This window comes from Aspergillus versicolor, assembly GCF_001890125.1.
Source record: "Aspergillus versicolor CBS 583.65 unplaced genomic scaffold ASPVEscaffold_7, whole genome shotgun sequence".
NCBI lineage: Eukaryota > Fungi > Ascomycota > Eurotiomycetes > Eurotiales > Aspergillaceae > Aspergillus > Aspergillus versicolor.
This window is the reverse complement of record NW_024467530.1, coordinates 221,244-248,206: the sequence shown is the minus strand read 5'-3', so window position 1 is coordinate 248,206 and position 26,963 is coordinate 221,244. Positions and strand designations below refer to the sequence as shown.

The window sequence follows — 26,963 nt, the reverse complement described above, 5'->3', positions numbered from 1 at the left end:
GACAACATAGACCCTTCATGCTCATCTTGCACGCATTTCTGGTGAACTGACGCTGTCTGAGCTGTGAGTGGTGTTTTGGGTGGTTCCCAATAGATCGCATCGCCGAAGCAAGGCATCGAAGACGGTGGGCAATCTGCGAATGCGAGGGAAGGGCTTGAGTGCTGAGCAGAACATCGGTAGACGAGTTAATCGCTTGGCCTGTTTATTCCAGAGCAGACTCTAGATACCTCGTTTCATGCCTGGTATGCCTCTTGCGCCACCAGAACCTGTTGTTGAATTCGCTTGATTAATATAAGCATAAAGTTTCTCTTTCTCCGAAGATAATCAAGCATCACTGGTAATAGAACCTACCTCTTTCTTAGCTACGTTCTTTTACTCCGTGTGTTTCTTGGTTTCCTTTGGTCGAATGCTCCTGGTAGCCACTTTAGGGTCTGCTTTTCGCCCATGTTTGATAAGGATGGAGGATATCTCACAAACGTATACATGTTGTGCGACATTATTACGATAGCAGAAGTACCTCATACTCCGAAGACTATCTCGGTACTCGGGACGATCGTTCATCGGCAGATCACTCATCCTCTGTCCCAATTCGGCAGGTATATAGCATCAGAAACAACAATGGCCTCGGCTGCGTAGTTCTACCACATTCAAATGGAATCCAGTAGGTTCACATGGCCGCATAGCCAGGTAAATGCATGATCGTTGATCCTATAAAAGGATCGATTACCTTTAGTTGAAATTCAGCCATCCATCACCAAGATCGGTATTCTCCCATCACATCCACGACCATGGCCGCGAACACTTTCCAACCCATAATAACCGGCTCAGCCGACATAAAGGCCGCCCAGAAAAGGCGCAATATCTACATCCGCCCCTTCCTCCTCTTCTGGCTGGCCTCGTTCTTCGCCGAAACCATCTTCCTCGCCGTCGGAATCTTCATCATGACCGGCACGCACGACCTGTTCTACAAAGTCATGTGGACGCTCGTCTTTTGCCCGCTAGGGATGGGCGGGGCAATGGGCGGCCTGATCAATACTTTCATCGTCGACCACCACTACGGCAAGAAGGCGGCGCATTTCACGGGCGTTCTCTCCCTGCTGGTCCTCAGCACGTGCAATTACCTCTGCTATACTCTGGATACGCATTTCGGCTGGTTTGGCGCGAAGGACCATCCGATGTGGTTTCATTGGCGGTACCCGATGATCTGGGCGGTTGGATATGCGAATGGGCTGCTACTGTTTACCGATGGGGGGCAGGAGAGGCTTGCTAGGATGGGACTGTAGGTGGATGTCTGTTCTGGGGTGATGTTGGATACCAGTACCATGCGCGAGACACTCTAAGCGACGCTTGGAACCCAGTATGATATAATCGACCAATATAAAGCGTGGACAACTGCTGCTCAGTCAGGAGTAGGCGTATCAACTGCCCAAACCTCGGCGACAGCGTGAATACTAATCAACTGGGTGCAACAATAACAATCCTTCTTAAATTGAATACAATGAATATATAGACGTTGCATAACTATTTTTTATAAATATATCGCAAACCGAATTTGATCCTATTTACAAATATGTTAATTACAATATTGGTATACTAAATGACCTGGTCTATGGCCGTAGGTTTAAATGCTCTGTGACGTAACAAGTACTGGGGGGGGGGGGGGGGGAAACCAGTATCCATTTTGAACAAAATCTCCTTTGCCCTCAATGCTGTTCCCCCAAACTATTAGTATCTAGACTACACCGTAGACCTGGGCCAGCGCTGGCCCACAATCTCGGCTCATGGGCCGTCGCGGGGTCTACCAACCGGTCGGATCCAATGTATGATTAGTGATACGGGCCGAGCCTGCATTTGGATGTTCGGCAGGCCCCTGCCATGTGATGAATGTCCTGAGACAGAGTGAACGGGCTGATCACCTCATCTGTCCGACTCGCAGCAGTGTGGATGGCTTCGGCCACCGGGAACGTGCCGACTCGGGGTCAAAATCAAAACATTCGGCAGCCCGGTGGCCCTGAAAGGAACCCGGAAAGGTCGGTTTGATGCATTATGGTGGGTATTACGAAGTGAACTAGCTGAATATTTGATGCAGCTGTGAGATCCATCACGCCTGTTAAAAGGCCGCTCGTTCCCAGATGGAAGCGGTGGTTCTACGAAATTTCAACTGCCAACTACCCAATATCGGTTGAGAGCACCGGGCGGAAATGGGCTCGGCTCCGGATTCACAGCTCTCGCAGCACGATGCAGAGATCAAAATGGAATGGGACGATGCTCGAGAGAGACGAAACCCGCAAAACTGGCCGATCTGGAAGAAGCTATTCCATACCGCCGTGCCATGTATTCTGGCTTTTGTGATGTGAGTGATTTTTAAGCACAGCGCACACGGAAGAGTTAGGACTAATGCGATGCTCCGCTATCAAAGCACCCTGGGCACGTCTGTCAATGAAGCAGCGTTGGAGCTCATTGCGGAGCGGTTCGGAGTATCTCGAACGATCTCCATGCTCACGCTGACACTATACACTCTTGGTCTGGCTTTCGGGCCGGCGTGTACCGCACCACTGTCGGAAATGCTTGGCCGTCGCTGGATCTATGTGATCAGCTCATCTCTGCTGCTCGCATTCAGTGCAGGGGCCGGGGCTGCGAAGAATCTCGGCACTCTTCTCGTATGCCGCGGACTGGCCGGATTCTTCGGGTCAGCTGGGGTCGCAATTGGGGCAGGAACATTAGCTGATATCTGGTGTTTGGAGAAGGAAGGTGGCCCTGCGTCGGTGCTTTTCATCCTGGGTCCCTTTTTGGGCCCTACGATGGGGCCCCTTGTAGGTGCCTATGTCCTCAAGGGCCATGACAACGACTGGAGGTGGACACAGTGGGTGTTGGTGATTCTCTGTGCACCAGTGTGGGTGGGAACACTCCTGATGAAGGAAACCTCAAAGGATAAGATTTTGGCCGGTCTCAATCAAGCGCAAAAGGGGCAACCGCTGGAGGAAAAGCCGACCCTGGCCCAGATTCTCGCCGATGGACTAGGGACGCCAGTTAAAATGCTGTGCACACAGGTCGTGGTTCTCTCATTGACCCTGTATACTGGATTTGCCTACGCGATGATCTTCAGCTACTTTGCAAGCTCATCCTATGTCCTGGCTTTATACTACGGGTTCGACTGGCAGCAAATTGGATTGAGTTTCATCAGCGTCATTATCGGGTATCTTATTGCTGCCTTTATGTTTGGTGTCTTTGATAAGACACTATACGCAAAGGCACGCGAAGCCAGTGGTGGATTCGCCGCCCCAGAGCACCGTCTCTACTCAGCGATGGCAGGTAGTGTCCTCTTACCTGTTGGATTATTTTGGTAAGGCACAGATGACCGATCCTGTGGTTAATGGCGCCAGTTAACCATTCATGCAGGTATTCATGGGAGGCCCACTATGGAGGTCGATGGGCTGCCCTGGTGTGTGCAGGTATTCCGTTTGGAATCGGGGCATTTTCTCTTTTCGTAAGCTTCCCTTGCTCAGAGTCACAGTACGGAATTATTAACAGCCCCTCACAGCTATCGACGATTGCCTATCTTGTTGATGTCTATCAAGCCAGAGCTGCAGCTTCCGGTAAGCAATTCCACCTCTTCTGGCTCGGGACATTATTTCTGTTAATTGACCACCCTTTAGCACTGGCTGCAAATGGAGTTATTCGATATATTCTAGGGGCAACGTTCCCTCTGTTTACCGTTCAAATGTACCAAAACCTGGGGGTTCACTGGGCTGGCAGTGTGTTTTCTTTTCTGTCGCTCTTTCTCTTGCCGATCCCTTGGCTGCTGTTCAAATATGGGTCCTTCTTGCGACAGAAGGGGCATTAGTGGAAGGCAATAGTATGAATTTTGGACTATTCTGTTGGTAGCAATCAATACCCATCGCCTGGCCACGGGATCCGGGGGTGGTATGCCCGAAAACGCAGGTCATTCAGTCGAGTCGCCTGCAAAGCCACTGCATTGGACGCGAGCTAAACGCCCTCCAGCCCTTTGGTATATCTTGAGTTAGAGGACCGGTATTTCGGCCCAGAACGTACTTTAATACATGCACATATATAAATAATTAATCTAGTATAGACTAGTATACTTCTTACAATATGCTATGCGCTACTTGGTAATGTAAACCTCTTACTTTTGTTGCTCCTACCACCCAAGACGTCCGTTTTTAGGCTTACCCCAAGGCCTTGAGATAAGAATAAGAACAATCTAAATGTAAAAACTTGCTTTGTCTTCGGGTCCATGCAGCGGGTCCTTGGGTGGGCCGCTGCAATATTGATCGATGGAAGAGTCCAGTTCAGATTACTCTTGATTATGGTACGGCTAGACTCCAGCCTCGGCTTCCAGCTGAATACTAATCAAGCCTTGGCCAAAGAACCAACGGCACTATACTGAGATATAATGACAGGTTTTCCTTGCCACCATAATCAGATTTCTCCCAAGCCTGTCAAAATGCCGCACAAACTCTCATTCTGGGAGACGGTGGATGCTTTCCTGGGCTGGATCTCCGTTGGTAAGAATTCTAGTAGGTAGAAGTGTGTATTTCTTCCTGATATCCAGCAGGCGCAGGAATTATTTATGCTGCCATCGCCGGTCCGTTTCGCGGCCGCTCTGGAGCAGATACCTACCACCATCACATCATCCAAGCGGCTACTAAGAAGGTACTGTATCGCCAGTGCGGGGGCAAGTACAAATGGCTGATCTGGACCAGCTCACTACAAGATTCAGTCCACTACAGCTACAGTACGAGCCCCGAATGCTCACCATTGCCGGAGGTAACCAAGATATAGATATCTGTTCAAATCATACGACCAAATCTATCTGGACTATTGCCAGAAAAATGGAATCCAGCCCCATTTTGTATCCACCGACCGCGGGGTAAAGGGGTTCTGGATTGGAAATCCGTCAGCCAAGTATATTATCATTAATTTCCATGGTAATTGGTTTCGAATCTTTTCCTCACAGACTGAGCTAAGTGAAATGAACAGGTGGAGGGTTCGCCATGGATGCGACGGAGCCGTATCTCTATTTCTGGCCAAATATCCAGAAAGCTCTTGCAGATTCTGGTATAGAAACAGCGTGGTTCTATAGCACATATACGCTCACCCCGAACAAGGCGTACCCTTTTCAATTTGTCGAAGCAGTTGAGACTCTGCGATACGTATTGGAGGATCTTGGACGGTCACCTAAAGAGGTCATTATAGCGGGCGACTCGGCCGGCGCAAGCTTATGCTTAGCGATTCTGTCACACTTGAAGCATCGCTCAGTGGACGTGCCAGAACTCACAGTTGAGGAGCCGCTCAAAGGAGCTATTCTGCTATCTCCCTGGGTATCCTACAGCCATGAGTGGCCAAGCATGAAACTAAACAAACACAAAGATATTGATTCAGCGGTGGTCACTGAGCGCTGGTCTAAGTTATATCTGGACGGCCAACCGTCTGACTACTACATAGAGGCAGTCAATGCACCAGAAGAGTGGTGGAATGGTATCCAAGTGGAACAAACTTTGGTACTTGCTGGTGCGGACGAGGTTCTGCTGGATCCAATCAGGACTTGGGTTTCGAAGTTCAAAGTATGTACATGGAGTGAAAGAGCAATCTGCAAACCAAATGACTGACGATTCAATTGTACAGAAGTCAAACCAGGACACTACCCTCATCCTTGGTGAAAACGAATGCCATGTTGCACCTCTTATCTGGCCCATGTTTGGTGACAACCATGAGACTGAACAGGGGCGTGCTTTAAAGCATTGGTTACTTGAGCGCCTGGGCTAGCCATATCGCGATGGAGTACACTGTGATGGCAAGAGAAAGCCCCTGAAGTGGAGAATATTTAGCTTTCTGTCATTTTGTATCCGTTGTAGACTTTGGGAAGACCCAGTTTTTAGCCTTAATTCTTAGCATTTCCTGACAGGAACCAGGCAGATTCAGTCCTAGACTGCTAGGTTCTATTTCTAATGCGTCAGATAGAGCTGGGCTGCAGATCCTTCCGCTGTAGTTCCAATTCTTGATCAAAGACATGCGTACTTAAAACATGGATAGCTCTGATTCATGTTCTCTATCCACAGTTAGCGTGCAAATCATCCACCAGAGGCCCTCAAATATGTATTATACCACTAATAATCGCACCGCCTATGGATAGGCCCAGTGCCAGAAGCCCAGTTGCAAGTTAAGAGAATCGACAAGAATCACAAAATATCCGATGGGCAACAAAGGAATTCGGTATTCAGTGTAAGGGCAAGGGGGATATTAAAATGCTACCTAGCTGTAAACTACCCACTAACAGCAAACCGACTCCTAGCACGCAAGTTCGCACCAAAGAAATACAACAACCAAATCCCAATAATCCCAATCCCACTCAACCCCCCAAGCAGACTAACGCCTCTCGCAATACCTAGATTAGCAAACATGGGCTGCGAAAAGACCACAGACCCACAGGCAAAGGCACTGCGGAAGAAATCATTCGCCGCGAACAGACTGGCTGCATACGGCGGGTAGCTCAGCGGGATATACACAAAAATACACTGCATTATGATGAAGCAGGTGCCCGCGTAGATTGTTATGCCGATCGTGGGCACGATCCAGTGGATATCTGAGCGGGATGTAAATGCGAATATGAAGAGGCCGATTGTTGGGAATATAGACACGGCTAGAGCTGGGACTAGACGGTCTTCGTTGGCGCCGAGGCCGGATTTGAGGATGCGAGGGTTCACGTAGGCGTAGATGTAGATGCAGTAGGCGAGGACGGCGAGTAGGCAGGAGACTAGGATGCATAGGAAGATGAGGCCGACTTGTCCCAGGTTCATATGATAGTAGACTGGGTAGACCAGAGGGAATGCCTCGAAGACTGGAAGGGGTCAGTGGCTGGAGCCTGAGTAGAAGATGTTCTACTTACACATATAGTAGATCCCGTAGATAATAGCAGTGTATACCTGCACGAAGAGCACTGCCGGGTCCTTGATCGTAATCTCCATTGGCTTGATAAGAGCGTCGATCATCATGCTTGACGGTTTCAGGTGCTTCTGGTCGATTTCGCTCTGCGAGACAAGACGTTGGTCCCCCGTGAGCTTCCGAAGACGCCGGGCACGGCGTAGCAGTATGTTGGGACTACTGGTTTCAGGGAGGAAGATGAACATGACCAGGAAGACAGGAGCAGATGCCCAGAGAGATTCGAAGAGGGACCACCGCCATGAAATGGCTGGGACGGAGAAGCCGCTGAGAAGTGGTCCAAGTGCCGCTATACACAGTAAGCAGGGAATCAATATTAGAGAAAGAAAGACTTACGTCCGCAGTATGCTGCGGCGACCCAGGCTGTCAATGCATAAGGCATTGCAGTGAAGCTGTAAATATCCTGAAGCGAAGCACCGCCAGATGCCAGGCACGGTGAGCCGAAGAAGCCCTGTAGGAAGCGCAGGACCATGAGGCCAGGGAAATTGGGCGCAAACGCCGTAGGGATCGAGATGATGACGAATAGAAACATTGTCACGGCATAAACAGGGCTCCTCCCAATGAGTGGGATCTCGCTCAATGGAGAAAATACAAGAGGACCAACACCGTACCCAAGAACATACAGAGCCAAACCCAGAGTGGCCACAATCCTGCTAACACCAAAGGCCTCCATAACGCCCTGCTCGGAAGCAGTGTAGATGGCGGAGGTGGTGTAAACCACAAAGGTATAAAAGCAGATTATAGTTGCAATGGCAGCCCGCTTGCTTCTCGACCAATTCTGAGGGTTTTGGTCGTCATTGGAAGAGTACCAGTCGACAAGGATGACACCTTCCTTCGTCACTGTTGGTACGATTGGGGTGGAATCGGTATTGCCGTCAGGGCTAGGTGTATTGGCAGATTGACCACGGTGTAGTTGGCCGTCTTCCACATCGCTGGGGCCGTTACTACCTTGTAGGGTAGGAGTGGCAGAGTCAGCGGGGCTAGGGGAGGATAGGTTCGAGCTGTCAATAAGATGTGCCCATTGCGGCGGAAGCTTAAAGTCTGCCTTTTCTTCTGGGTACTGGAGCAGGCGGTTCCTAGAAATGAAACGCAGTACTTGCCCGATGGGGGCATCACGGATGATGTCTGCCATGTTGCTGGTGTTGCTATTTTCCAGGCGTCTGGACTCGTCATGGTTCATATACTGGAATATATATATCATGGAACATTCTTATTGCTTGATAATACGTCTTACCAGGTCTAGGCCATATGCTTATCTCCGGTGACATACCGTGCAAACATCACGGCCAGCTTTGCTTGGTAATATCTTCATACAAATCATTTAATGACGTGCCGAGAAAAGCCGGAATACTATCAGCCACTAAACCTTATTAGCCCGCTGATTTACTATTTGTGCGGTGGTGACATTCCATGTGCCACTGGTGACAGATCGGCGCATCCATGGATCTGAGAGCGCGGCAAAAGAAACGCCGGATTTCAAATGACGCCACGAGCATAATAATATTGTTTATTAATCCGAATTTAGGAGATATCCGCTAAAACTCCGAATAGTATCCTATTCTCTACCGCACATCCATCACCGACAACTGCACATTCCCGATACCCGACATAAAGCCTAAAGTCCAAATAGGCAGGTTCGTGTCCCTTGCGGTTGTATTGATAGGCGAGGGAATAGGCTACTGAGCACGGCGTCAATCCCTCCGGGGATGCAGTTTGGAGCTGCGTGACCAGTGATATGGGATCGGGGCTGAGCGCCATGCTATGTACGCTATGTGGCAGTTGCTGGGGATTAAGCATCATCTGTGGTGGTACAGGTGTAGAAACTGAGAATGTTGAATGTACCAAAGGGATTTCCCCCGACGCCGCAACAGGTTGCGGCCATTCTATTGACTGCTGCTGTTGGCCAGGGACCTACATGACTCACTATCAGCCAATCCTTGCCGCAAATCGATGATATCGGAGATTTACAGTCAATGTGCTTGTGGAAGGTTCTCCCTGTAGAGTGCCGATAGTATCTTCGCCACCAATGTGGTCAAGCGGTGATAGCCCTCCTGTTCCTAAGTAAGAGTCTTGGAACTCCTTGCCAATCCCAAGAGCCTCGAGCAACAGGCTAAGACGAGCATTCTCTTTCTGAAGCTTGTCTACCGTGTCTCTATCTTCATCGGGCCCACGTACAGTCTCTCGCTGTGACTGTTCGCAATCCTGGATTCTGGCTTCCAGCGTCGCGATATAATCGCGCCTCCTGGCACGACTGCGACGCTGGTTGTTGCGAGTCCGCTCCAGCTGGTAGCTCTGTCCGGAGATTAGTTACGCCCGGGCATTCAGGACGAGGAATGCCTGCCTTGGATTTCTTGTCTGGCTCAGTCGATGACATGTCGGAATGACACCGGACTTAGTTGATGATCAGATTGCGCCTTGTATAAGGATGACCATGGATCTAGAGAGAAGACACGGGGAGGGCCCTGCCTCGTGTTCGTGGTAATTTGTCATCAGATAATGACTGCATATGTCCCGAGTGGAGCCAATAAAAGGTTAAAAAGTAAATCTTGGAAACGCTCCCGAGTGGCTCTGGTGGAGGCCAAGAGCGCCACCGGTATGTCACCGATAGCCCGGTATGTCACCGATAGCCCGGTATGTCACTGATATATTTACTGCTGGTTTACTCAGGCTATAGCAAACACGCGAGGTCTACTGTATTATCAAGCGACATGTCTGCGTATATAAGAAGTGCCGGCGTGTCCTTTGTAGTTAATCATGAACAAAGTGTTCTGTCATAGCTGCCATACCAGAAATCATGCTTACCGAATCGCAAGTTCAACAATTCAAAGACAAGCTCACCGAGAGCATCTTTGTTACTCCACAAGACGCAGAATACGCAAATGTTATCAAAAGATGGAATGACGTCGGCGAAAGGCGTGCTGTAAGTGACCTGCAACCCCAAGCATAATCTACCCAACCCAACCTTCCACTTACCTTTATCCTATCAGGGTGGCATTGTACTAGCAGGTTCCGAAAGAGATGTATGTATGGCAATAACTCTCGCTGTCGATTTCAGCCTTGATCTCGCTATTCGTGGCGGCGGCCACTCACACTTTGCGGCGTCGTCTACTGAAGGAGGTATCGTGATTGACTTGCGCAATATGAATAAAGTCACTGTGAACGACGGAGTGAAGACCGTCACGGTTGAAGGTGGAGCTCTCTGGTCGGATGTGGACGAGGCGCTCGGTGCAAAAGGGCTTGCGGCTGTCGGGGGGTATGTTTGTCACTCATGATTTACTGTAGCTGACGCTGACTTGATATATAGTACTGTGAATCATACGGGTGTGGGCCTTAACTACAGCTAAGCTGAATTGGTTCTTACTGACTTAAATCACATCCAGGGGTCGGCGGGTTGACTCTAGGAGGAGGGTATGGCTGGCTCTCCGGGCAATATGGGTTAGCCCTGGACAACCTGCTCAGTGCACGAATTGCGCTTCAAGATGGCCGAATTGTTGAAGCGTCAGCTACATCTCATACTGACCTTTTCTGGGCGATTCGGGGAGGCGGTGGTAATTTTGGCGTTGCTGTACGGTTCCTCTCTCCTATACCAACGGTAGGCTAATGTCGCGACTGCTAGGTGGAGTTTGTATTCCAGGCATATGAAAAGCAGGATGAAGTATTTGCGTCAGACTCACACCCAACTGAGGATACGGATGTCTGGTGCTGATTTCGTGATAGTGGAATGCTTGTCTATAATCTAGACAAAGTGCCGGAGATCGTCCAGCTTCTGAATGAATGGAGCAGCGAGCAACAGCCTAATGAGAGTGTCTTGCTTGCTGTTGTATCTCCACCGCCAAACGGCCAGGCAAGTAGAATATTGAATGTTCCACAAAGTCTGCAAGTTAATGTAGAATACAGCCTGCGATCGCTGTTGTCCCATTCTACGACGGCCCCGAGGACGCAGCCCGCAAGCGATTTGAAAAACTCCTATCTATTAACCCTATCGCCAACGGAACATCGATGCTACCCTACGCAAAGGTAAACTCCCTGCTCCTGGACGGGGCAAAGCACGGCGGCCGGAAATTTCAAGCAGGGGCAGTCTGGGAGCCGCCCTTGCTTCTTGAACAGCTGGACGAGGTGATCGGAGAATATTGTGCGATGCTGGAAGCCTATCCCGAGACAGCAGGGTCGGCGGTGCTCTTCCAGTTCGATCATCCTGCTAAGATAGCTTCTATTCCGATTAATGCAACGGCCTTCGCGAATCGTGGATACCACCGTCTCGCCATGGTCGAGGTGAAATTTAAAAATGCAGCCCTGGACGCTGTCGCTCTGAAGTGTGCAAAGAAGATCATACGGACTCTCGAGGGTTGGGACAGGGCCTCAGAAAATGGAGCCGGAGTGAAGGTTTAGTATGTTCCTCAGGCTCGTTCTATTTGCTTGTACTTGGAACGCTAATGTGCTTCTTCCAGCTCCAACTACGCAACTGGCGATGAAGATGCACGGGAAATCTTTGGAACCAATCTCGAGCGCTTGACAGAGGTAAAGAGGGCGTATGACCCTGGAAACATCTTCAACAAGTGGTTTCCAATTCGCCCTTAGCAATATCGTACATAAGATGCTTGCTCTTACTAGGCTGGTGTGGCGTGAACCAGTTCATGTTCTTAAATATTTATCATTGAACTATTTAACTAATAAGGGGAATATTACGGAAGGATAGCTAGTATTACTACTATTCTACATACTCATGTAGACACAATCAACCTAATAGAGTATATCTAATAAATATAGACAGTACTGCTGCCCGAGGAATCTTTTTTATGCCTACTGCTACCAGACCCTGAATACTTCTAATCTAACTGTGACACTCAACACCCTAAAGCCCGAATTACAAACGCCGTACTGGCCCCGCGATTGCCCACCTCCCTCCTCGCCCCAGGGAACAGATACATACAGCTAAGTCCAGATAGGCAGCTTCGTGCCCCGTACGGTTATCTATAGGCGAGGGAACAGGCTACCAAGAATTGCGTTCACCCTTCCGGGGATGCAGCTTGGAGCTGTGTGACCGGTGATATGGGATTGGAGCTCAGAGCTGTGGTAGGGAAGTTATATGGTGATTGCTACGGACTAACCATAATGTCCGGTCGTGAAGACGTGGAAAATGAGAATGTTGAAGTTACTAAAGGGCTTTCCCCGATATTTTAATAGGAGGCTGTAGCTATTCTCGTGAATGCTGCTGGCTCGAGGCCTGAATTACACACTGCAAGTCGATATCTTTTGCAACCGGGGGTAATAATATCGGAGATTTACAATCAGTGTGCTCGTGGAGGATTTGCTATGTATACTGTACAGGCTGTCCTCGCGAATAACCAGGGCCAGCGCTGGTAGCTCTCCTGTCCCTGAATAGCAATCTTGAAGCCGCTTGTCAATTCCAAGAGCCTCAAGCAACAGGCTGAGGTGAGAATTCTCTTGCTCAAGCTTGTCTACCGTGTCGTAGCTTTCATGTAAAGTCCCCTCACCGTGACAGCTCGCAGTTCTGGATTCTGTCTTCCAGTATCACGATACAATCCTGCTTCTGGGCCGACTGCGACACTGGTTGAGAGTCCGCTCCAGCTGGTAGCTCTGCCCGGAGATCACTTACGTCCGGACATTTAGGACGAGGATGCCGACCTTAGATTTCTTGTACAGCGCAGTCGGTGACATTGGACCGGCACCGGAGTTATTCATGATCTGATTGCGCCATGCTTTAAGATGACCATGGATATGGAAAGAAGCCACATAGAGAAGACCTCGTGTTCGTGTAATTTGTAATCAGACCATGACTGCATTTCCTCCGAGTGGAGCCAATAAAGGTTAAAATGGGCCAATCTTTGGCGCAAATCTTGGAAATCCTCCGAGTGGTTCTGGTCAGGCCAAGAGCGCCACCGGGCTGTCACCGATGCTGTTGGAGCATCTTGCTTTAGTTTGAGGATTGAAAATAGATATATTGTATTACCACGTAAAGCTCTGCATTGTACTTGATTTTCTGGCTGGGTTGATGGGCTTCGCTTTCTGTTTTAGTGCTTATCTCTTACAGTCTTTACTACCAAGTAGATCCTACTGTGGTATCCTAGGAAGGGTGTTACCAAATATATCTATCCAAGTTCAACGAGGCTTAACCAGAGTCAAAGCATCGCCAACCGCCCCGTCATCACCCCGAATAAACTCCCACCGGGCCTCGTTCTCGCTCACCACCGTCAGCTTGCTGAACCCAAAGTGCGTCTTGTCCAGCAGCGCCGTGATCTCCGTCATTCCCGCGCCGGGGGTGAACTCGAGGTGACCCTCGAAATTGCCCGCCATGCCGTTGACAAGGTGCGTCATTGAGCGCCCGTTGGCGATATACGTGTTGTTGTCGATGATGGCACTGCGGTCGATTGTGCCGTTTGCAGCTAGGGGAAACAGGCGCTCGTACCAGTGCATGTGTCTGCTGCTGTTAATAACTTCTTCTGTGTGGAGTTGATTAGGTTCGGGTAATGGACATACCCGGTGAGATAGGCGTCGACTCCATATTGAAGCAGGAGATCCTCGAATGCATTGCGCTCATCCTGCATGTAAGCCGAGGGATCGGAGCTGTACATCGGTCGGTGGTTCATCACAAACACCCACGGCGTCTTGCTGCGGTCAACCGAGGCGAGATCTGCCTCCAGCCATCTATACTGCTCGTACGAGTGCTTGTCCTTGATGTCCCCGTCAATGCCACCGAATGGTCCGCTGTCCGTGACGAACGTCTCGTCCGCCGTGGGAAGTTCCTCATCACCAGATACATCCTTTGCGAACGGCGCCAGCGGACTATTGGGGAAGTCGGTCTCGCCGTCCACGGTGATAAAGTGCGCCAGGCCGTAGTCGAATGAGTACCAGAAGTTACCCACGCCGCCGCTCTCAGCACCTGGCATGCGGAAGCGGTTCTGGTAGCTGGTGAAGTTGCGCTGTGATGGGGGGCAGCTGTAGTAGGTCAGGTTGGTCTCGGGCGCGGTGCCGTTGGAGATATCGTCGTTGAGATACGCAGTTAGCGGGTTGCCAGGCCCGTCGAACTCGGTGCATGCGGCTTCGTGGTTCCCCGGCGCCACCATGTACGGTATCTGCGTCGTGATGTTGCTCATCCACTGCTGCCAGATGTCCCAGTTCGATTCGTAGATAACGCTTGAATCGCCGCCTTGCGGAGTGCCCTGGTTTGGGATTTCGCCGGCCGGAAGGGGCTCCTTGTATTCGTCTGGAATGGGGACGCCACCGGGGATGCTGGAGCTGGTCCCGTTATAGCAGAGCGGCCAGTCGTCCGAGCAGGCGAAAATACCAGAGGACCAGCTGTCGGCGTAGCTGATGTCACCGCCGTGCCAGGCAAACACGGTTCCCTCGTTGATCGCGTTCAACAGCTCCCGATGAGTGCCCTGGGCATTGGCGTAGCCCATATCGTTGAGCACCGCGATGGAGAAGGGCTCCTTGTCACCGGCCTTCCGGGCGGTCGTGAAGCTTAGGACCTCCGACTCGGTTGTGCCATTAGCTGTGGGGATCTGGTAGTAGTATGTCGCTCCTGACTCGAGGTGCTCGAGGCTGACTTCGTGGAAGAACTGGCTGCACTGGGTGACGGCCTTGACTTGGGAGCATGATGGGGTGCGGTCATACCTAGTGCTGTCAGTGAATGTCCGCGGAGGGAAACGCGCGCTACTTACGTGTGAGAAACACCACGGGTAACCCTGTTCAGATGCTGAGGGCTCTTGCCCCAGTGGACTGACGGTGGTTCCCCAAGCCCAAAGGGGGTCTGGTAGTGAATGTGCATGCCATCGGGAATGTAGGACAGCGACACCACATTGACATTGTTCCGTGGATTGGCAGACCCTGGCCTGACCGCTGGCTGCTGCACGAGACGGTGGAAGCCCTTCCCATTGCCATTGATCGTAGGATCAACCCAGTCGCCCACGGGCACGTTGGGGCCAGTGTACGGGTAGCGGGTGTCGACCGCCGGCCGGGCCTGGACGGCTGCGCTGAGGGTGACCAGCAGCGCAGAGGCAGCAGAGGCTTTCATTTTGTTTGTTGCTGACGAGGATGAATACTGGTGGCTGGCATGGGCAATTTATAGTGCTGGAGCAGTCTCTGCTCACCACACGTGTAGACACATCGCGCGGCGATTGGCGAAGGCGGGGGAGCACTGCTAATGTGCCTGGTAGTGACTGGTGGAGTAATTGCTTAATGAATTGCCAATTCACGGCCCTGACAGCGACCCACTGGCTGTCAGCTCGATGCACACGTGGTGCTCTCTCTGGAATCCCAATAGGTTCATCGCATGGCGCCCCGCCCGTTCCGTAGATTTCTGGGCAGTGGAGCTTGATTGCAATTTGCATGTCGGCTCTGTCGGCAGGACTGGAGACTTTCTCGGCATTCAAGACACTAAACAGCCGCGATCTTGGCCGGCCTTGTGGCGAGATGTAGAGAAGTGATCAAAGAGTACAGCGGGATGTTGGAAACCTATCGCAAGGCTGCACATTCCGCGGTGCTTTTCCAGTTCGACATCCTGCTAACATAGCCTCTATTCCCTAGGATGGAATGGCGGTGCGAACCGGGGACTTCGCCATCTCGCTACGGTTGAGGTGAGGTTTAATATGTACCCCAAGCTCTGTTCTATTTGTTGGAAAGTGCTAACATGTTTTGCCAGGTTTAACCACGCAACTGGCGATGAAGGTGCATGGAAAATTGTGGGAAGAATTCTCAAGCAGTAGAAAGAGATAAAGAGAGCGTATGACCCTGCAAGACCTTAAATGAAGTGGTTTCGGTTCTTCCTTAACACCGGGCCTACATGAGATGCGTTGTTCCGATTCCTCTGCCTAGGCTAGTACAAGGGTGAACGAATCCGTGTTCCCAGATATCATATATGATTATCTGATTAGTAGAATAGCTAGTTTTACTACTATTCTACATTCTTACGTAGACACGATTAACCCAATGGAGTATATCCAACGAACATAGACAGTGCTGCCGCCCAAGGAATCTTTTCATGCCCGCCGCTACCAGACCCTGAACACTCCTAACCCAACTGCGACATTCGACACCCCAAAGCCCTAATTGCAAACGCCGTACTTGCACCGCGGTTGCCCACCTCCCTCCCCGCCCCAGGGAACAGATACATACAGCTGGCCGGCCACCCGCCATCCTCCATCTGCATAGCCGCCAACGTCTCCCGATCCACCGCACACTTGACACCGACATACTCACACGCAGCGATACGCATTCCCCGCGCAAATGCGTCCCCCGGTGCCCCGACTCGCTCAGCGACACGAACCCGCAGCGGTGCAAACAGGCGCTCGTCCAGCGCTGTACCACGACCCTCCGCTGCGGCGAGCAACCGTGTCACGTAGTACAGGAACCACTCGGCGTTGGCGTAGTAGCGCGTACCTTTAATGTAGGCGCGCGTCAGCAGGATCGAGGTGACCCAGTCGAGCGTCTCGGGGAGCTCATAGGTGCGGTTGTACAGGGTGAAGGCGATTAGGATGTTGAGGGAGATGACGCAGTCGATGCGGGGTCGAGTCCGGTCGGTGTAGGCCTGCCATTGTTTAATGATAAGTAGGAATTAAAAGGGATAGGTGGGATCTATACCTGGACGAATCCTTCTTCGTCAACGTAGGTGAGCATCTCGTCGAGCAGCGAGTGGGCGAGGTCCGGGTCGTAGGACATTGCGGCGAGACCGACCGAGGTGGTGTCGAGGTCTTCGGGGTAGGTCTCGGTTGTATATCGAGGTTTTCCTGATAATCATGGTTTAGCGGGGCATTTGTATAAAGGTGTATATTCGTAGAGACTAACCACTGAAGAAGTTCCACAGTCGCGGGGGGAATTTCAGATCCACCAATTCTCTACTCGACAGTCAGTTCCAGTCCCAGAGACAGATTCGTGAAGCTTCCTTCAGCACATACCGCTGCTGCAACGCTTCCAAGATGAGCAGTGGGGCATAGTTTTCTTCGATCTCCGACCCGTCCTGTGTCACAGAGGGAAATTTGCCTGCATGCCTCTTGAGGAACGAAATGCCTCGCTCCACTGGGTCGCCTGTGATATTTGTCAGCGTCTGTAGGAGATCAATTACTGAAGATGTCCCCTGCATGCCAAGTGAGATTACTATGAGAACATTTTCAGGATTATTGTCGACGGTGAAAGTAGTCTGGGGGTTTAAGCGTGTTACCCGGAGAACATGTCTGTAGAACCTAGGGCTCGGCTTCCGGACTCCCAGCGTAGACAAGATAAAGATATCGTTGAAAGTGGACCAGAACTCGTCATCCCAGCGTTCGCGGAGAGCTTTATAGTCATCGCTCGCGGTGTTAGAGACCAGGAAGATGCGGAGTTACGAGATCCGCTTTAGGTCTTGCAAAGTGGCGGCCAGGGCGTGGTCATAGTTAATTATTTAACGGAACTTGTTAATCATGTTAACGAGGTCATTGAATGCGAAATTATAGAGATTAGCTAACTGCGCAAAGCATTCATCTTGCCTAAGTTTATTAACTTTATAGTCGATCTAAATGGAAGTGCTCATCAGTCTGCGCAGTGAGACAGAAGAAGTTGCAGTTGCCAGCTTTGCTTCCACCTCTGGATGGAAAAAGACTCCTCCTAAATCGACTAGCAGCGTCGTTGTCTTTGGTCGGATGCCCTTCAGGTAGGAGGGACCACCTGGAGGAAGCATTAGAGCAGGAATCTTGCTGGTCAGAGCCATGCTGTAGGTAAAGTAGATAATTTCCTTGTCATGGAAAGCAAAGATCGGAGGAATGGGTTGTTTGCTATATACTTCGACAGGGACAACCAGGCTCCAGACCGAAAGGATTCTTCGCCTGGGATATCGCGGAGACTCCGCAAGACTGAACAGTGTCAGCTGAAGTGTAACATGCATGCAAAGAGCACGATCGCCTCTCCTGGCTCTGAGTGGCTCACAGCTGCAGCGACATGTCAGATTGTGCAACGGAGGAGTCGGTCCTTGCTTGCTGCTGCACGGGCTCAGCTGGCCGAGTCAAATCTGACGCCGGTCTGTGTCATAAAAGAACCCAAGACCAGATCAAACGTAGGTGTCCTGCACTGCTTACCAAAATGGGCCTTTCCCTCTCGAGTCTTGTTGTCTTGGTAGGTCAACTCCCAAGCTCTTCTTCGAAACTGATTCCTGTTTAGCCCGCGGTGTATATCGCCTGGAGGGCCATCTACAACCGCCACCTGCATCCCCTGCGGCACTACCCCGGGCCCTTCCTGTCAACAGTAACCAGACTCCTGTATACAATCGCCTATACCAGAGGAGCACTGTACTTGCATGTGCAGGGTCTTCACTATAAATACAGCCATGTAGTCCGCATCGCCCCCGATAAACTCAGCTACATTAATAAATAAGCATGGAAAGATATCTACAGCACTTCTAAGAATTTCCCCAAGGACCCGCACTTCTATAATGCTTTAATGAAGAAAGCGCCAAGTGTTCTCACCGCACTAGATAATATCCACAGTCACCAGAAGCGGGCTATCATGCGCGCGTTCTCCGAGCCGGCGTTGCGACACCACGAGCGAGTCTTGCAGCCGCTCGTTAACAAGTTCATCGACCAGCTCAGCACTATCTCGGCGCAGAGGAATGATGGAATAGTTGACTTCGAACAATAGTATAACTACATTATGTTCGACTTCATGGCTAAGGAGCTTTTTAGCGAGATACTGGATTGTCTGAGGAAGGCTACCTACCTCCCCTGGGTGGACATGCTCTTCGGGTCTATTAAAGCATGGGCTTTCCTCAGCGTGATCAAATACTTTCCTTCATTAACTATTATCCTAAAACCACTTATTCTATTCTACTGCCGCGACCTCCTCCGCCACCGTGATATAAAACTCAACTCCATCACCGCGAAAACGCCTCAGCGGAGCGACGTTGCCCTAGATATTCCCAACTTTATCTCGTACATTACCAATGCCACAAGCAAGAAGGCTATACTTTCACCAGAGGAGCTATTTACGAACACGAGCTTTCTTATAATAGCCGGGAGCAAGATAACAGCTACCCTGTTATCCGGGTATACATATCATCTTCTCACAAATCCTGCGGTGTATACCGAGCTTGCCACCCAAGTTAGAGGGCGGTTTCACTCGCTGTCTGAAATAACATTTGCCGCTACCGCAAAGATGCCCTATCTACGTGCTGCTTTGCAGGAATCCCTGCGCATGTACCCCCCTCTACCGCTTGGAATGCCCCGTGTTATACCAGCGGGTGGTGCCCTGATCTGTGGGAGCTACGTGCCAGAGAAGGTACGAGATGGTTACTATTCGAGTTGTTCATATATATTCTAAATTACGTATCTAGACAGCCGTCTCTGCCTCCTCGTGGAGCGCCTATCAATCTCCTCGTAACTTTACGAACCCAACTACATTCCTACCTCAGCGGTGGTTGGAAGACAACCCTGAAGGAGGTGATGATAAAAAGACCGTCTTGCAGCCTTTCTCGGTTGGACCGCATGGATCTCCTGGACGGAGGTAAGCCAGATCCTTTTTCATTTGAATACATATAGTGACATATTCTAGCTTGGCCTTTGCTGAAGCGAGCTTGATCCTCTGCCGGCTAGTATGGGAATTCGATTTGGTACTGGCCGGGGAAGTCGCGACTGGGGGGTGAGCCAGAGGGCGTTTATAGTGTGGGACAAGGGGCCACTACCTGTAAGGCTGATCAGGAGAGATCAAATACACTGACTACATACAACGCGTGGCGATGGGAAATAAAAGTGTGAATTTATAGCGAGATAGATTGAAAACCTCTAGCTCTGACAAATACACATCGTCCACTTCATACATATGTCGTATTATGCTCGTAAGGCTATTATACTTGTAATGCAGCTCGGCCCTGGACACTCAACCTTCCACCCCCGGAGAATATTCTTCTTCGTATTCAACCCCGCCACAATAGCGGTGGCCACTGCATTTCCCGTCTACAAATCGATGGATTCTCTGCAGGTGCCATGTAACACATATTCCTATTTCGGAAGGACCTGCGCAAGAAACTGCATCAAGTGCATCGTTGGCTGATCAGCTGAGCTACGCCCCCACTACTCTACCTCCGGAGGAAAGGACCCTTTATATTTAGTTCCCTGATATCTTGACCAGTTCGTTCAGTTCCTGGTCAAGAGTTCCAATGAGTTGAATGAGTGCTCTTTTCCTTCGTTGATATCGCTTAGTGTTGGATCCTTGGCTACAGTATGTTATATCAGACGAACAAGAGAAGTGGAACGGCCGTGAGGTGGGACCGTCGCAGAACTATACATAAACTGGCTCCCCCGCTCTGGGCACGAAGCACAGTCGATGTATCAGCTGTCCTGGGGGACCTTCCCAGACGAGCGAAGGAATAGCAAGGTTCAGCCAGCCAGGTTACACAAGGCGCAGGTTAAAGTCTGTTGAGATCGATTGACCCACTTTGCTGCATGACAGGTTTTCGGACGACCCTAAATTTGGCTTGATTACAGGGGGTTTCCCGGTTTATTCTGCCCGAGGGTTAGGTTTATCACACCAGACAATGCTCCAAGTCACAGCCTGTGGTAACAAGATTACTGTAGCTTGCGCGTTGCCTTGGTTTACAGTGGATCGTAGATGGCAGCTTTGAAATACCTACTACAGTAAATTGCTTCTAAGGCCAACCATGGTCCAGCGGTCTGCCTGGTTAAAGAGAGTATAGGTAAACCCCTCCTTCGAATATCATAAACACTGTAACTTGTGCATCACCAGGTCTAATCGATCCTGAACACTTAAGCATCTGATTGTTGACAACAGACCTTGACCAGTCCACCATCCCCTGCAACCCTCCCACACCGGACTTCACCTCCAAACTCATCCCCGAGAAGATGAACCTTTGGCGACATCCGGAGGAGTAGGAGCATGATCATCCAGGTCCTCATCATGCACGACGTCCATTCCTATATGCCCTTTATCCAGCTCATCCCCAACAACTCCCTTACCGGTCCCATAAACCGCCGCATCCGGCCCATCGAAAACAACCGCCATTTCTTCCAACGTGTGGCCCTTTGTTTCAGGATAGAAGAACCAGACCGTCAGGATAGCCGCACAGAGGACAACATCAAACACGATGTAATATCTCCAGCTACATGCCGTCAGCAGACTAAACGCATCTTCATGGCCACGCGCTACATGGGGGGAATAGAGAATAGAGGGGGTACGCACGCGATAGCATCCAGCGCAATGGGGTTGATGAAAACATTTAGTACCACGGAGGCTTGGGTAAATAGTTGCGTCGCAGCTATTCCTCTGGATCGGAATGTGTATGGCCAGATTTCGGCGGGGTAGGCGACGAGGAGGGGGGTGCTGTTGATACTTAGTTAACAACGGGACACGTTGGGTAGGGGCTATAATGGTCAGATACTGACTAGGCAATATCGTAGAAGGCGTAGAAGATGAAGATAAACGGGATGACGGCCGTTCCGATTGGCGCAGCATCGCTTCTCGCATAGACTCCTGAGAGCGCGGTAATGCAGATGTAGCTGATGACCATCCCCCCGTTGGATATGAGGAAGAGCTTGCGGCGGCCCAGACGATCAACGGAGAATGCAGCGCCGACGGCGAAAACTAGGTTCCAGATCTATTCAATGGCTATTAGTTATCTTTTGATTTCGGGTTGGACGAGGTCAATACACACCTGCAGACACCCATTGAGGAGAGTCTGGTTATCCAAAGACCGAATCCCTGCCGCCTCGAGCATCATAACGAAATATTAAGATACTACGTTCACGCCGTTCCACTGGGCGAGGAACCCGAGCGAGACAGTGATGAACATGCGGTGGCGGTTTCCTTTTGTCTGGATGAGGCTGTTCCACGAGGTTGTTGCCCCCACTTCCTTCTCGCTCTGGAGTGTGGACACGATCTCTTGGATTTCGAAGTTGATAACGTCGTCTCGGATACCCCCTCCATGATGCTTGACCAGGGTGTCGGTGGCTTTATCGAGTCGGTCTCCGGCGACGTGCCAGCGCGGGCTCTCGGGGGCTAGTATTGCACCTGGTAACGAGAACACGGGAATTGCGATTTGCAGCAGGACGGGGGTTTTCCAACTCCAGTCTGTGCTGTAGTGTCGTGTTGCTGGATCATGCCATTCTTAGCCTTGGGAACTGTAAAATCAGACTCGGGAGTGTCATACCGAAGGTGGCCCACGCCGCAATCAAGCTGCCGATATACCACCCGCACATGTACAGGGCCGTGGCAATTGCCCGATGGGATGGATACGCAGTTTCAGCGATCAAGAGCGGAGTAGAGTTGCCATAAAGTTGAGCAGCGAAACCGATCAGTATTCTTCCAGCAATGAAGGCAGCGGGGCTCGGCGCTACTGTCTGCAGGATCACGCTGACAACCAGGAAGACATATCCTAGATAAATGCCGGATTTCCTACCCCATTTCTGAGAAACCCATGCAGAAGGCCAGGCCATGATAACACCACCTAACGACGTACAGGCATTCATGAATCCCAGCCAGGCTCCAGTTGGGTGCCCCATGAAATTCTGCCAGAGCGGTAGAGCCTGGAGACCGTTCATCAATGCTCCGTCGTAGCCATTCGAGGCGGAAAAGAGAACGAAGCTGAAGATATAGAAGTTCAACTTCAGCAGATGGGGCTTCTTCCACCATGCCTTGCCATCTTGCGGCAGGACATTGGATACATCACCAACGGGTGATACCACGTCCGGCTCGCCATTCTGTTGTAGGTTTGGCGTCATTGATATTGTCAGGATTGTAGTTAACACAGAAATTATAGAGACGCGGATGTGGAAAGAAATAGTAACAAACCCGCATACCTTGCGGGGAAATGGCACTTTAAATCGAATTGGCAAGATCGAATGGGATAGAGAAGGGATAGAGAAAAGGTACAGTCCGTGACAAGGGGCTCACGCAACGAACAATGCCAATGCTAGAGCTCTCTCTCAAATGACCGGTTGGTGCGTGGCATTTTACCCCGACTATCAGACAGCGCGACCTGGGGTAATGGGCCGGGGAAAAGGAGTCTGGGCGATCCCCCAACCTATGGGGTAATTAATCATTGGCTAAACCAGCCCTCGCGGAGTTGCGGACGTCAAGAGACAGGAGCTAAGTCGCATCCAGCAAATGGCTCCACCTATAGCTCCACAGATCTCGACTGACTCGATTGCATCTCCACGGTAGTGGCCAGGCAAAACGGAAACTCGGTCCTGGACCCGACCAGCCATTGCGCCAAGTGTATAGCAGCGGACTGGCAGCGGTTGTCCGTTCGAACTTGTTATGACAGAGAGGGTGAGTGTCACTGTATAATGAAGAGTCGCTTGGGACAAATGCAGTGGTTCAGATACCACGTACGAGTGTATTCTCTATTCATTCCTGGTCCAAGGTCTAAAGGACGGTACCGAAGAGAAGATCAGATTCAAGATTCTATATGACTAGCTAGTAAATGCCTATTTCCATGCCACAGTCACACCCCGCTCATGAGACTCCCTCGCCAGCTCAATAATCCTAAGCACATCCCTTGAATCACTGGCCTTGACGACCAGCTCCGCTTTCCCGTTAATGGCGCTGGCAACATCCTCATAAACACCCATCCACCGTCCTCTAATTGTCGGATATCGCCCAACGTATCTCTGGGAGTCTTTATCGTAGCTCTGGATATCGCTATCAAACTCTTCATAGGTAGTTAGAATCCCACGGAGACTATCAGGCTCAGACCCGAATTCTGGATTGAGAGGGTTGACACCCTCTGCGATTTGCTCCTCCTGTGGACATGTACTCCGTTGCTGATGCTTGATGTACGATCCCTTCTTACCCCGGATCCAGAACTTCATTTGCTGTGCCATCGGGGAGATTACTGTTGTCTTTACTGTGACGAGCAGGTTCTTCTGTGCGCCATCATATTGGAGGATGATGGTGGACGAGTCCTCGACCTCGCTTTCGATGTCGCGATAGACGCGGTAGAAAGCTGTTATTGATGCAGGGCGTCCAAAGAGTAGGTATGCTTGATGGATGCTGTGAGTTCCTGCAAGAATATATTTGTCAGGATAGGTTAAGTACCTCTGGAGGTCTAATATGATGGATGGTACCTAAACCAAAAGTCATCCCAGCTCCAGGGGTGTATTCCTTGTTGGACATGTAGTGCAGCCATGCAGGCCTGTCAAAGTCGTAGTGGATCTCCGCCTCCGTGATCTCGCCAAACGCCTGCTTCTTGACCAGTTCCTTGACTGTCTTGAAGTCGCCATCCTAGCGCCACAGCCTCATTAGCAACTGGCGGCAGTGGGGTGGGGAGAGGGGGATCAATGCGAATCTTACATAGCTTCTGTTTTGGAAACAGGTTACGATCAATCCCTTCTGGTTCGCAATGGCCATGACTTTATCGGCTTCGGAGGAGGAGTTTGCGAACGGTTTGTCGACAATGACTGGGAACATATTAACACGAATCTCCAGAAACTAAATTATAACATACCATGTTTTCCCGCTTTCAACGCCAGCTCCCCAAAATGAGCATGGGTATCGTTATGTGTTGCAACGACGACAAACGCTACCTCCTTGTCCGCGAAGAAATCTTCTGCCGTTCTGTAGTGTTTTATTCCTGGGAAGTCAACAGTATAGTGCGAGCCCTTTGCGGATGCGGGGTCTGTAGGGGCCTCAGCTCGCTGAAGTATAGCCACGACTTCGTAGTCCGGGATAGCTTGGAGGAGCGGGAGATGGAAGCTTTTGGCGGCGTTGCCGTAGCCCACGATTCCGACTTTAATGGTGGCCATTGTATTTCAGGTCCAGTAAATGGTAGATAGTCAGGAGATGAGAGTCGAGCGATTGAGTCTAATAATGAAGTCTGCGCTTTTTGATATCGACCCCGCATCTAGATACCCTTTTAGGGCTATCTTGCCATGACGCCGTTAGCCTTGTCGACCGAAATTCCCCTAGCGCCTGCATGAAAATCCCTGTGGCGTTTTGCAGGTCTTTAGTGTCCGGGTAATCTTCGGCCTCTCTGATGCTTATCTTCGGCAGATCGTGGGATGCTACTTCAGGTCAGCGTATCAGGTTCCGCATGCCAGGGGATAAATCCCAATAGCCGCCCAAATCTCGGCGGGTTTTCATCACACTCCAACCCGTACAACACCATGAGTTCTCAGCCTGGACTTCGTCGGCGAGACTGGACAACAGGCCATGGACTGCGAAAGGTTCTTGATGCCACAACGAACACGTCCGAGCCAAAGCCAATTGCCCATCCCCCAACCGATGTGAGTAATCTCACTTCATACAGACGAGCCCGCCAAACTGCTAGGCCTAGCCCGCAGCCATAAAAGAAACCTGCGACTGCTTCACATTCGCCTCATTTACGGAAGAAGATGTCTGGGAACTAGGCCACCTCCTCTACGCGCGCCTCCTCCCATTTACACCAAAGGAGTCTTGCTTGATTTCAGTAACGCTCGCCACAACTGGCCAGGTCGTCTTCCAATCCGTCTGCGGCCCGAATACAATGAAGGACAACGAGAACTGGGTAGCTCGGAAGCGCAATGTGGTGCTGCGATGGTCGGGAAGTACCTGGTACTGGAACCGGGTATTTGACGGTGGAGATGAGGATAAATTTCGCAGGCTTTTTAGTATGAGTATGGAGGAATCGACCCAGTATGCTATTCATGGTGGGGGCGTGCCGATTCGTGTTGAGGGCGTTGCTGGGATTGTGGCGGTTGTTTGCGTTTCTGGGTTGAAGCAGGAGGAGGATCATGGGGTTATTGTGGAGGTTATTAATGATAACTGGTGTTAAGCCCGTGACATAGATGAACGGTCCCTATGTCAGGTTATACATTTTGTCTATTGACTACTTCCTAGGTGCTGAGACCCCGGTTTTGATCTCAACGCTGCAAATAGAATCTCACCTCAACATGCAATGCAACTAACCACATTGTTGATTAGAGCATGTGTAATAGTACCCAGCTATGCAGGTATCGGTGGGCATTTAATCGCATAGGGCATTTTATATCACCGGGATGGGGGATACATTTGACATAACACGGTCAAAGACGGTAATTTAAGCATTAACAAGCCATCCCTACAGCCAGGGGCCTAGGGCAGTCCTCGCCCGCACGGTTTCAGTAAGCAGAGTAAGAAACAACAAGGGAGTATTGATTATAACAAAATATCATTATCCGAGTTGATACTTATTTCCACCCCGCTGATAGGGTCTTTGAGTCTAGTTCCCCGCTTGCTGACCTCAAGGCCATCTAGCCTTGTCTCCACCTCTTGAAGTAAGTCAGCTCCGAAGGTGGGATGTTTCTGCTACTTACGTTACTGCGAATTCCTTGGAACTTGCTTCTGATGGGTCGATCATTGCTTCAACTTGAGATGAGGTAAACGCGAAGGGGGACGAGGCAGCAAGGCGGTTGAAGGAAGAGGGGTGGATATTCACAGCCGACACACTTGATGACAACCAATACAGGGATTTTGCAACCGTAATTTTGACCGACTACTTCTTAGCTTAGACAAGTATTTGGGGTATCGGCACGGGGAGTGCCGGATTTAAGAAACGTGGGTATCGGCGTGCTGTAGACTCTAGCAGGATGTTGAGCCACTCTTAAAGTAGACGTCGCAGATAAGTTGTCGTGGCCGCGTGCCCTCCAAGATTGGTACTGATTGTTGAGGCATACGTTGTCACAAAGGAAGCTAAACTTTCGTCCGTGGCCTGCGCCGTTAAAGATGCTGGCAATTCGATCTCTGCAGAGTCGGTGTATGTGTATTCGGTCTTCGTGCAGGAGGGTAGATTATTGACTGTCATTGGGACAGTAATTTGTTCGCATTTCTGCTGCTGCTTACACCAGTTCAATTACGGCCCTTTGAATACCCGTAAACAAAGCTTATTCGTGTGTTTTACTTGTCTGAGCCTGAAGGACCCCGGGACTTCAATACACGAATAACAGCCAGCAGAATTTGTCTTTATCATCTCAATGCAAACAGCCCCCACGGGCTAGCCGATCAGGAAACATTCTACGATGGGGAACCAAATATCGAGACTCGAATCAGCG

The 26,963-nt window shown here is 50.6% G+C and overlaps 13 protein-coding genes across 13 annotated transcripts; 7 read left to right on the top strand and 6 right to left on the bottom strand.

Moving 5' to 3' along the window:
* Positions 1–788: 788 nt before the first annotated feature.
* On the top strand, positions 789–1,283 carry ASPVEDRAFT_30427 (uncharacterized protein; the record flags this gene model as incomplete). The annotated part of the gene is made up of 1 exon (XM_040810357.1): positions 789–1,283. The coding sequence occupies one exon, from the start codon at positions 789–791 to the stop codon at positions 1,281–1,283; it is 495 nt and encodes a 164-aa protein (XP_040669701.1).
* Positions 1,284–2,201: 918 nt separating this feature from the next.
* On the top strand, positions 2,202–3,844 carry ASPVEDRAFT_891174 (putative MFS polyamine transporter; the record flags this gene model as incomplete). The annotated part of the gene is made up of 5 exons (XM_040818518.1): positions 2,202–2,353; positions 2,420–3,343; positions 3,400–3,487; positions 3,542–3,596; positions 3,657–3,844. 5 exons carry the CDS (start codon positions 2,202–2,204, stop codon positions 3,842–3,844), a joined length of 1,407 nt encoding a protein of 468 aa, XP_040669700.1.
* A 621-nt stretch (positions 3,845–4,465) lies between these two features.
* On the top strand, positions 4,466–5,787 carry ASPVEDRAFT_30425 (putative epsilon-lactone hydrolase; the record flags this gene model as incomplete). The annotated part of the gene is made up of 5 exons (XM_040810356.1): positions 4,466–4,526; positions 4,574–4,788; positions 4,850–4,949; positions 5,002–5,585; positions 5,647–5,787. The coding sequence occupies 5 exons, from the start codon at positions 4,466–4,468 to the stop codon at positions 5,785–5,787; spliced, it is 1,101 nt and encodes a 366-aa protein (XP_040669699.1).
* Positions 5,788–6,108: 321 nt separating this feature from the next.
* Positions 6,109–8,106, bottom strand: ASPVEDRAFT_43411 (MFS transporter). The gene is made up of 3 exons (XM_040812815.1): positions 7,297–8,106; positions 6,908–7,249; positions 6,109–6,859 (listed from the first exon to the last, which is right to left on the bottom strand). Exons 1-3 carry the CDS (start codon positions 8,090–8,092, stop codon positions 6,285–6,287), a joined length of 1,713 nt encoding a protein of 570 aa, XP_040669698.1. The 5' UTR covers positions 8,093–8,106; the 3' UTR covers positions 6,109–6,284.
* A 294-nt stretch (positions 8,107–8,400) lies between these two features.
* Positions 8,401–9,384, bottom strand: ASPVEDRAFT_43409 (uncharacterized protein). Its single transcript, XM_040812814.1, has 3 exons — positions 9,302–9,384; positions 8,929–9,252; positions 8,401–8,871 (listed from the first exon to the last, which is right to left on the bottom strand). Exons 1-3 carry the CDS (start codon positions 9,332–9,334, stop codon positions 8,482–8,484), a joined length of 747 nt encoding a protein of 248 aa, XP_040669697.1. The 5' UTR covers positions 9,335–9,384; the 3' UTR covers positions 8,401–8,481.
* Positions 9,385–9,754: 370 nt separating this feature from the next.
* ASPVEDRAFT_195826 (FAD-binding oxidoreductase) lies at positions 9,755–11,656 on the top strand (the record flags this gene model as incomplete). Its single annotated transcript, XM_040809195.1, has 8 exons — positions 9,755–9,880; positions 9,948–10,213; positions 10,265–10,281; positions 10,341–10,525; positions 10,577–10,623; positions 10,678–10,822; positions 10,858–11,348; positions 11,409–11,656. 8 exons carry the CDS (start codon positions 9,755–9,757, stop codon positions 11,536–11,538), a joined length of 1,407 nt encoding a protein of 468 aa, XP_040669696.1. The 3' UTR covers positions 11,539–11,656.
* A 1,424-nt stretch (positions 11,657–13,080) lies between these two features.
* On the bottom strand, positions 13,081–14,995 carry ASPVEDRAFT_195823 (purple acid phosphatase family protein; the record flags this gene model as incomplete). Its single annotated transcript, XM_040809194.1, has 3 exons — positions 13,081–13,399; positions 13,459–14,595; positions 14,643–14,995. 3 exons carry the CDS (start codon positions 14,993–14,995, stop codon positions 13,081–13,083), a joined length of 1,809 nt encoding a protein of 602 aa, XP_040669695.1.
* Positions 14,996–15,991: 996 nt separating this feature from the next.
* ASPVEDRAFT_135571 (uncharacterized protein) lies at positions 15,992–17,296 on the bottom strand (the record flags this gene model as incomplete). The annotated part of the gene is made up of 4 exons (XM_040807226.1): positions 15,992–16,507; positions 16,561–16,706; positions 16,765–16,814; positions 16,875–17,296. Coding segments are annotated over 4 exons (1,134 nt in total), but the record flags the coding sequence as incomplete, so codon positions are not given.
* A 1,301-nt stretch (positions 17,297–18,597) lies between these two features.
* On the top strand, positions 18,598–19,628 carry ASPVEDRAFT_73527 (uncharacterized protein; the record flags this gene model as incomplete). Its single annotated transcript, XM_040816211.1, has 3 exons — positions 18,598–19,221; positions 19,277–19,446; positions 19,495–19,628. 3 exons carry the CDS (start codon positions 18,598–18,600, stop codon positions 19,583–19,585), a joined length of 885 nt encoding a protein of 294 aa, XP_040669693.1. The 3' UTR covers positions 19,586–19,628.
* Positions 19,629–20,787: 1,159 nt separating this feature from the next.
* On the bottom strand, positions 20,788–23,162 carry ASPVEDRAFT_54217 (uncharacterized protein; the record flags this gene model as incomplete). The annotated part of the gene is made up of 7 exons (XM_040814900.1): positions 20,788–20,873; positions 20,916–21,058; positions 21,139–21,279; positions 21,342–21,553; positions 21,698–22,047; positions 22,106–22,655; positions 23,160–23,162. 7 exons carry the CDS (start codon positions 23,160–23,162, stop codon positions 20,788–20,790), a joined length of 1,485 nt encoding a protein of 494 aa, XP_040669692.1.
* Positions 23,163–23,384: 222 nt separating this feature from the next.
* On the bottom strand, positions 23,385–24,711 carry ASPVEDRAFT_891134 (uncharacterized protein; the record flags this gene model as incomplete). The annotated part of the gene is made up of 4 exons (XM_040818516.1): positions 24,404–24,711; positions 24,250–24,356; positions 24,024–24,180; positions 23,385–23,959 (listed from the first exon to the last, which is right to left on the bottom strand). The coding sequence occupies exons 1-4, from the start codon at positions 24,699–24,701 to the stop codon at positions 23,385–23,387; spliced, it is 1,137 nt and encodes a 378-aa protein (XP_040669691.1). The 5' UTR covers positions 24,702–24,711.
* Positions 24,712–24,983: 272 nt separating this feature from the next.
* ASPVEDRAFT_763299 (uncharacterized protein) lies at positions 24,984–25,302 on the top strand. The gene has a single exon (XM_040816340.1). The coding sequence runs from the start codon at positions 25,062–25,064 to the stop codon at positions 25,242–25,244; it is 183 nt and encodes a 60-aa protein (XP_040669690.1). The 5' UTR covers positions 24,984–25,061; the 3' UTR covers positions 25,245–25,302.
* ASPVEDRAFT_43403 (uncharacterized protein) lies at positions 25,018–25,826 on the top strand. Its single transcript, XM_040812813.1, has one exon. The coding sequence runs from the start codon at positions 25,421–25,423 to the stop codon at positions 25,706–25,708; it is 288 nt and encodes a 95-aa protein (XP_040669689.1). The 5' UTR covers positions 25,018–25,420; the 3' UTR covers positions 25,709–25,826.
* The last annotated feature ends 1,137 nt before the right edge of the window (positions 25,827–26,963 follow it).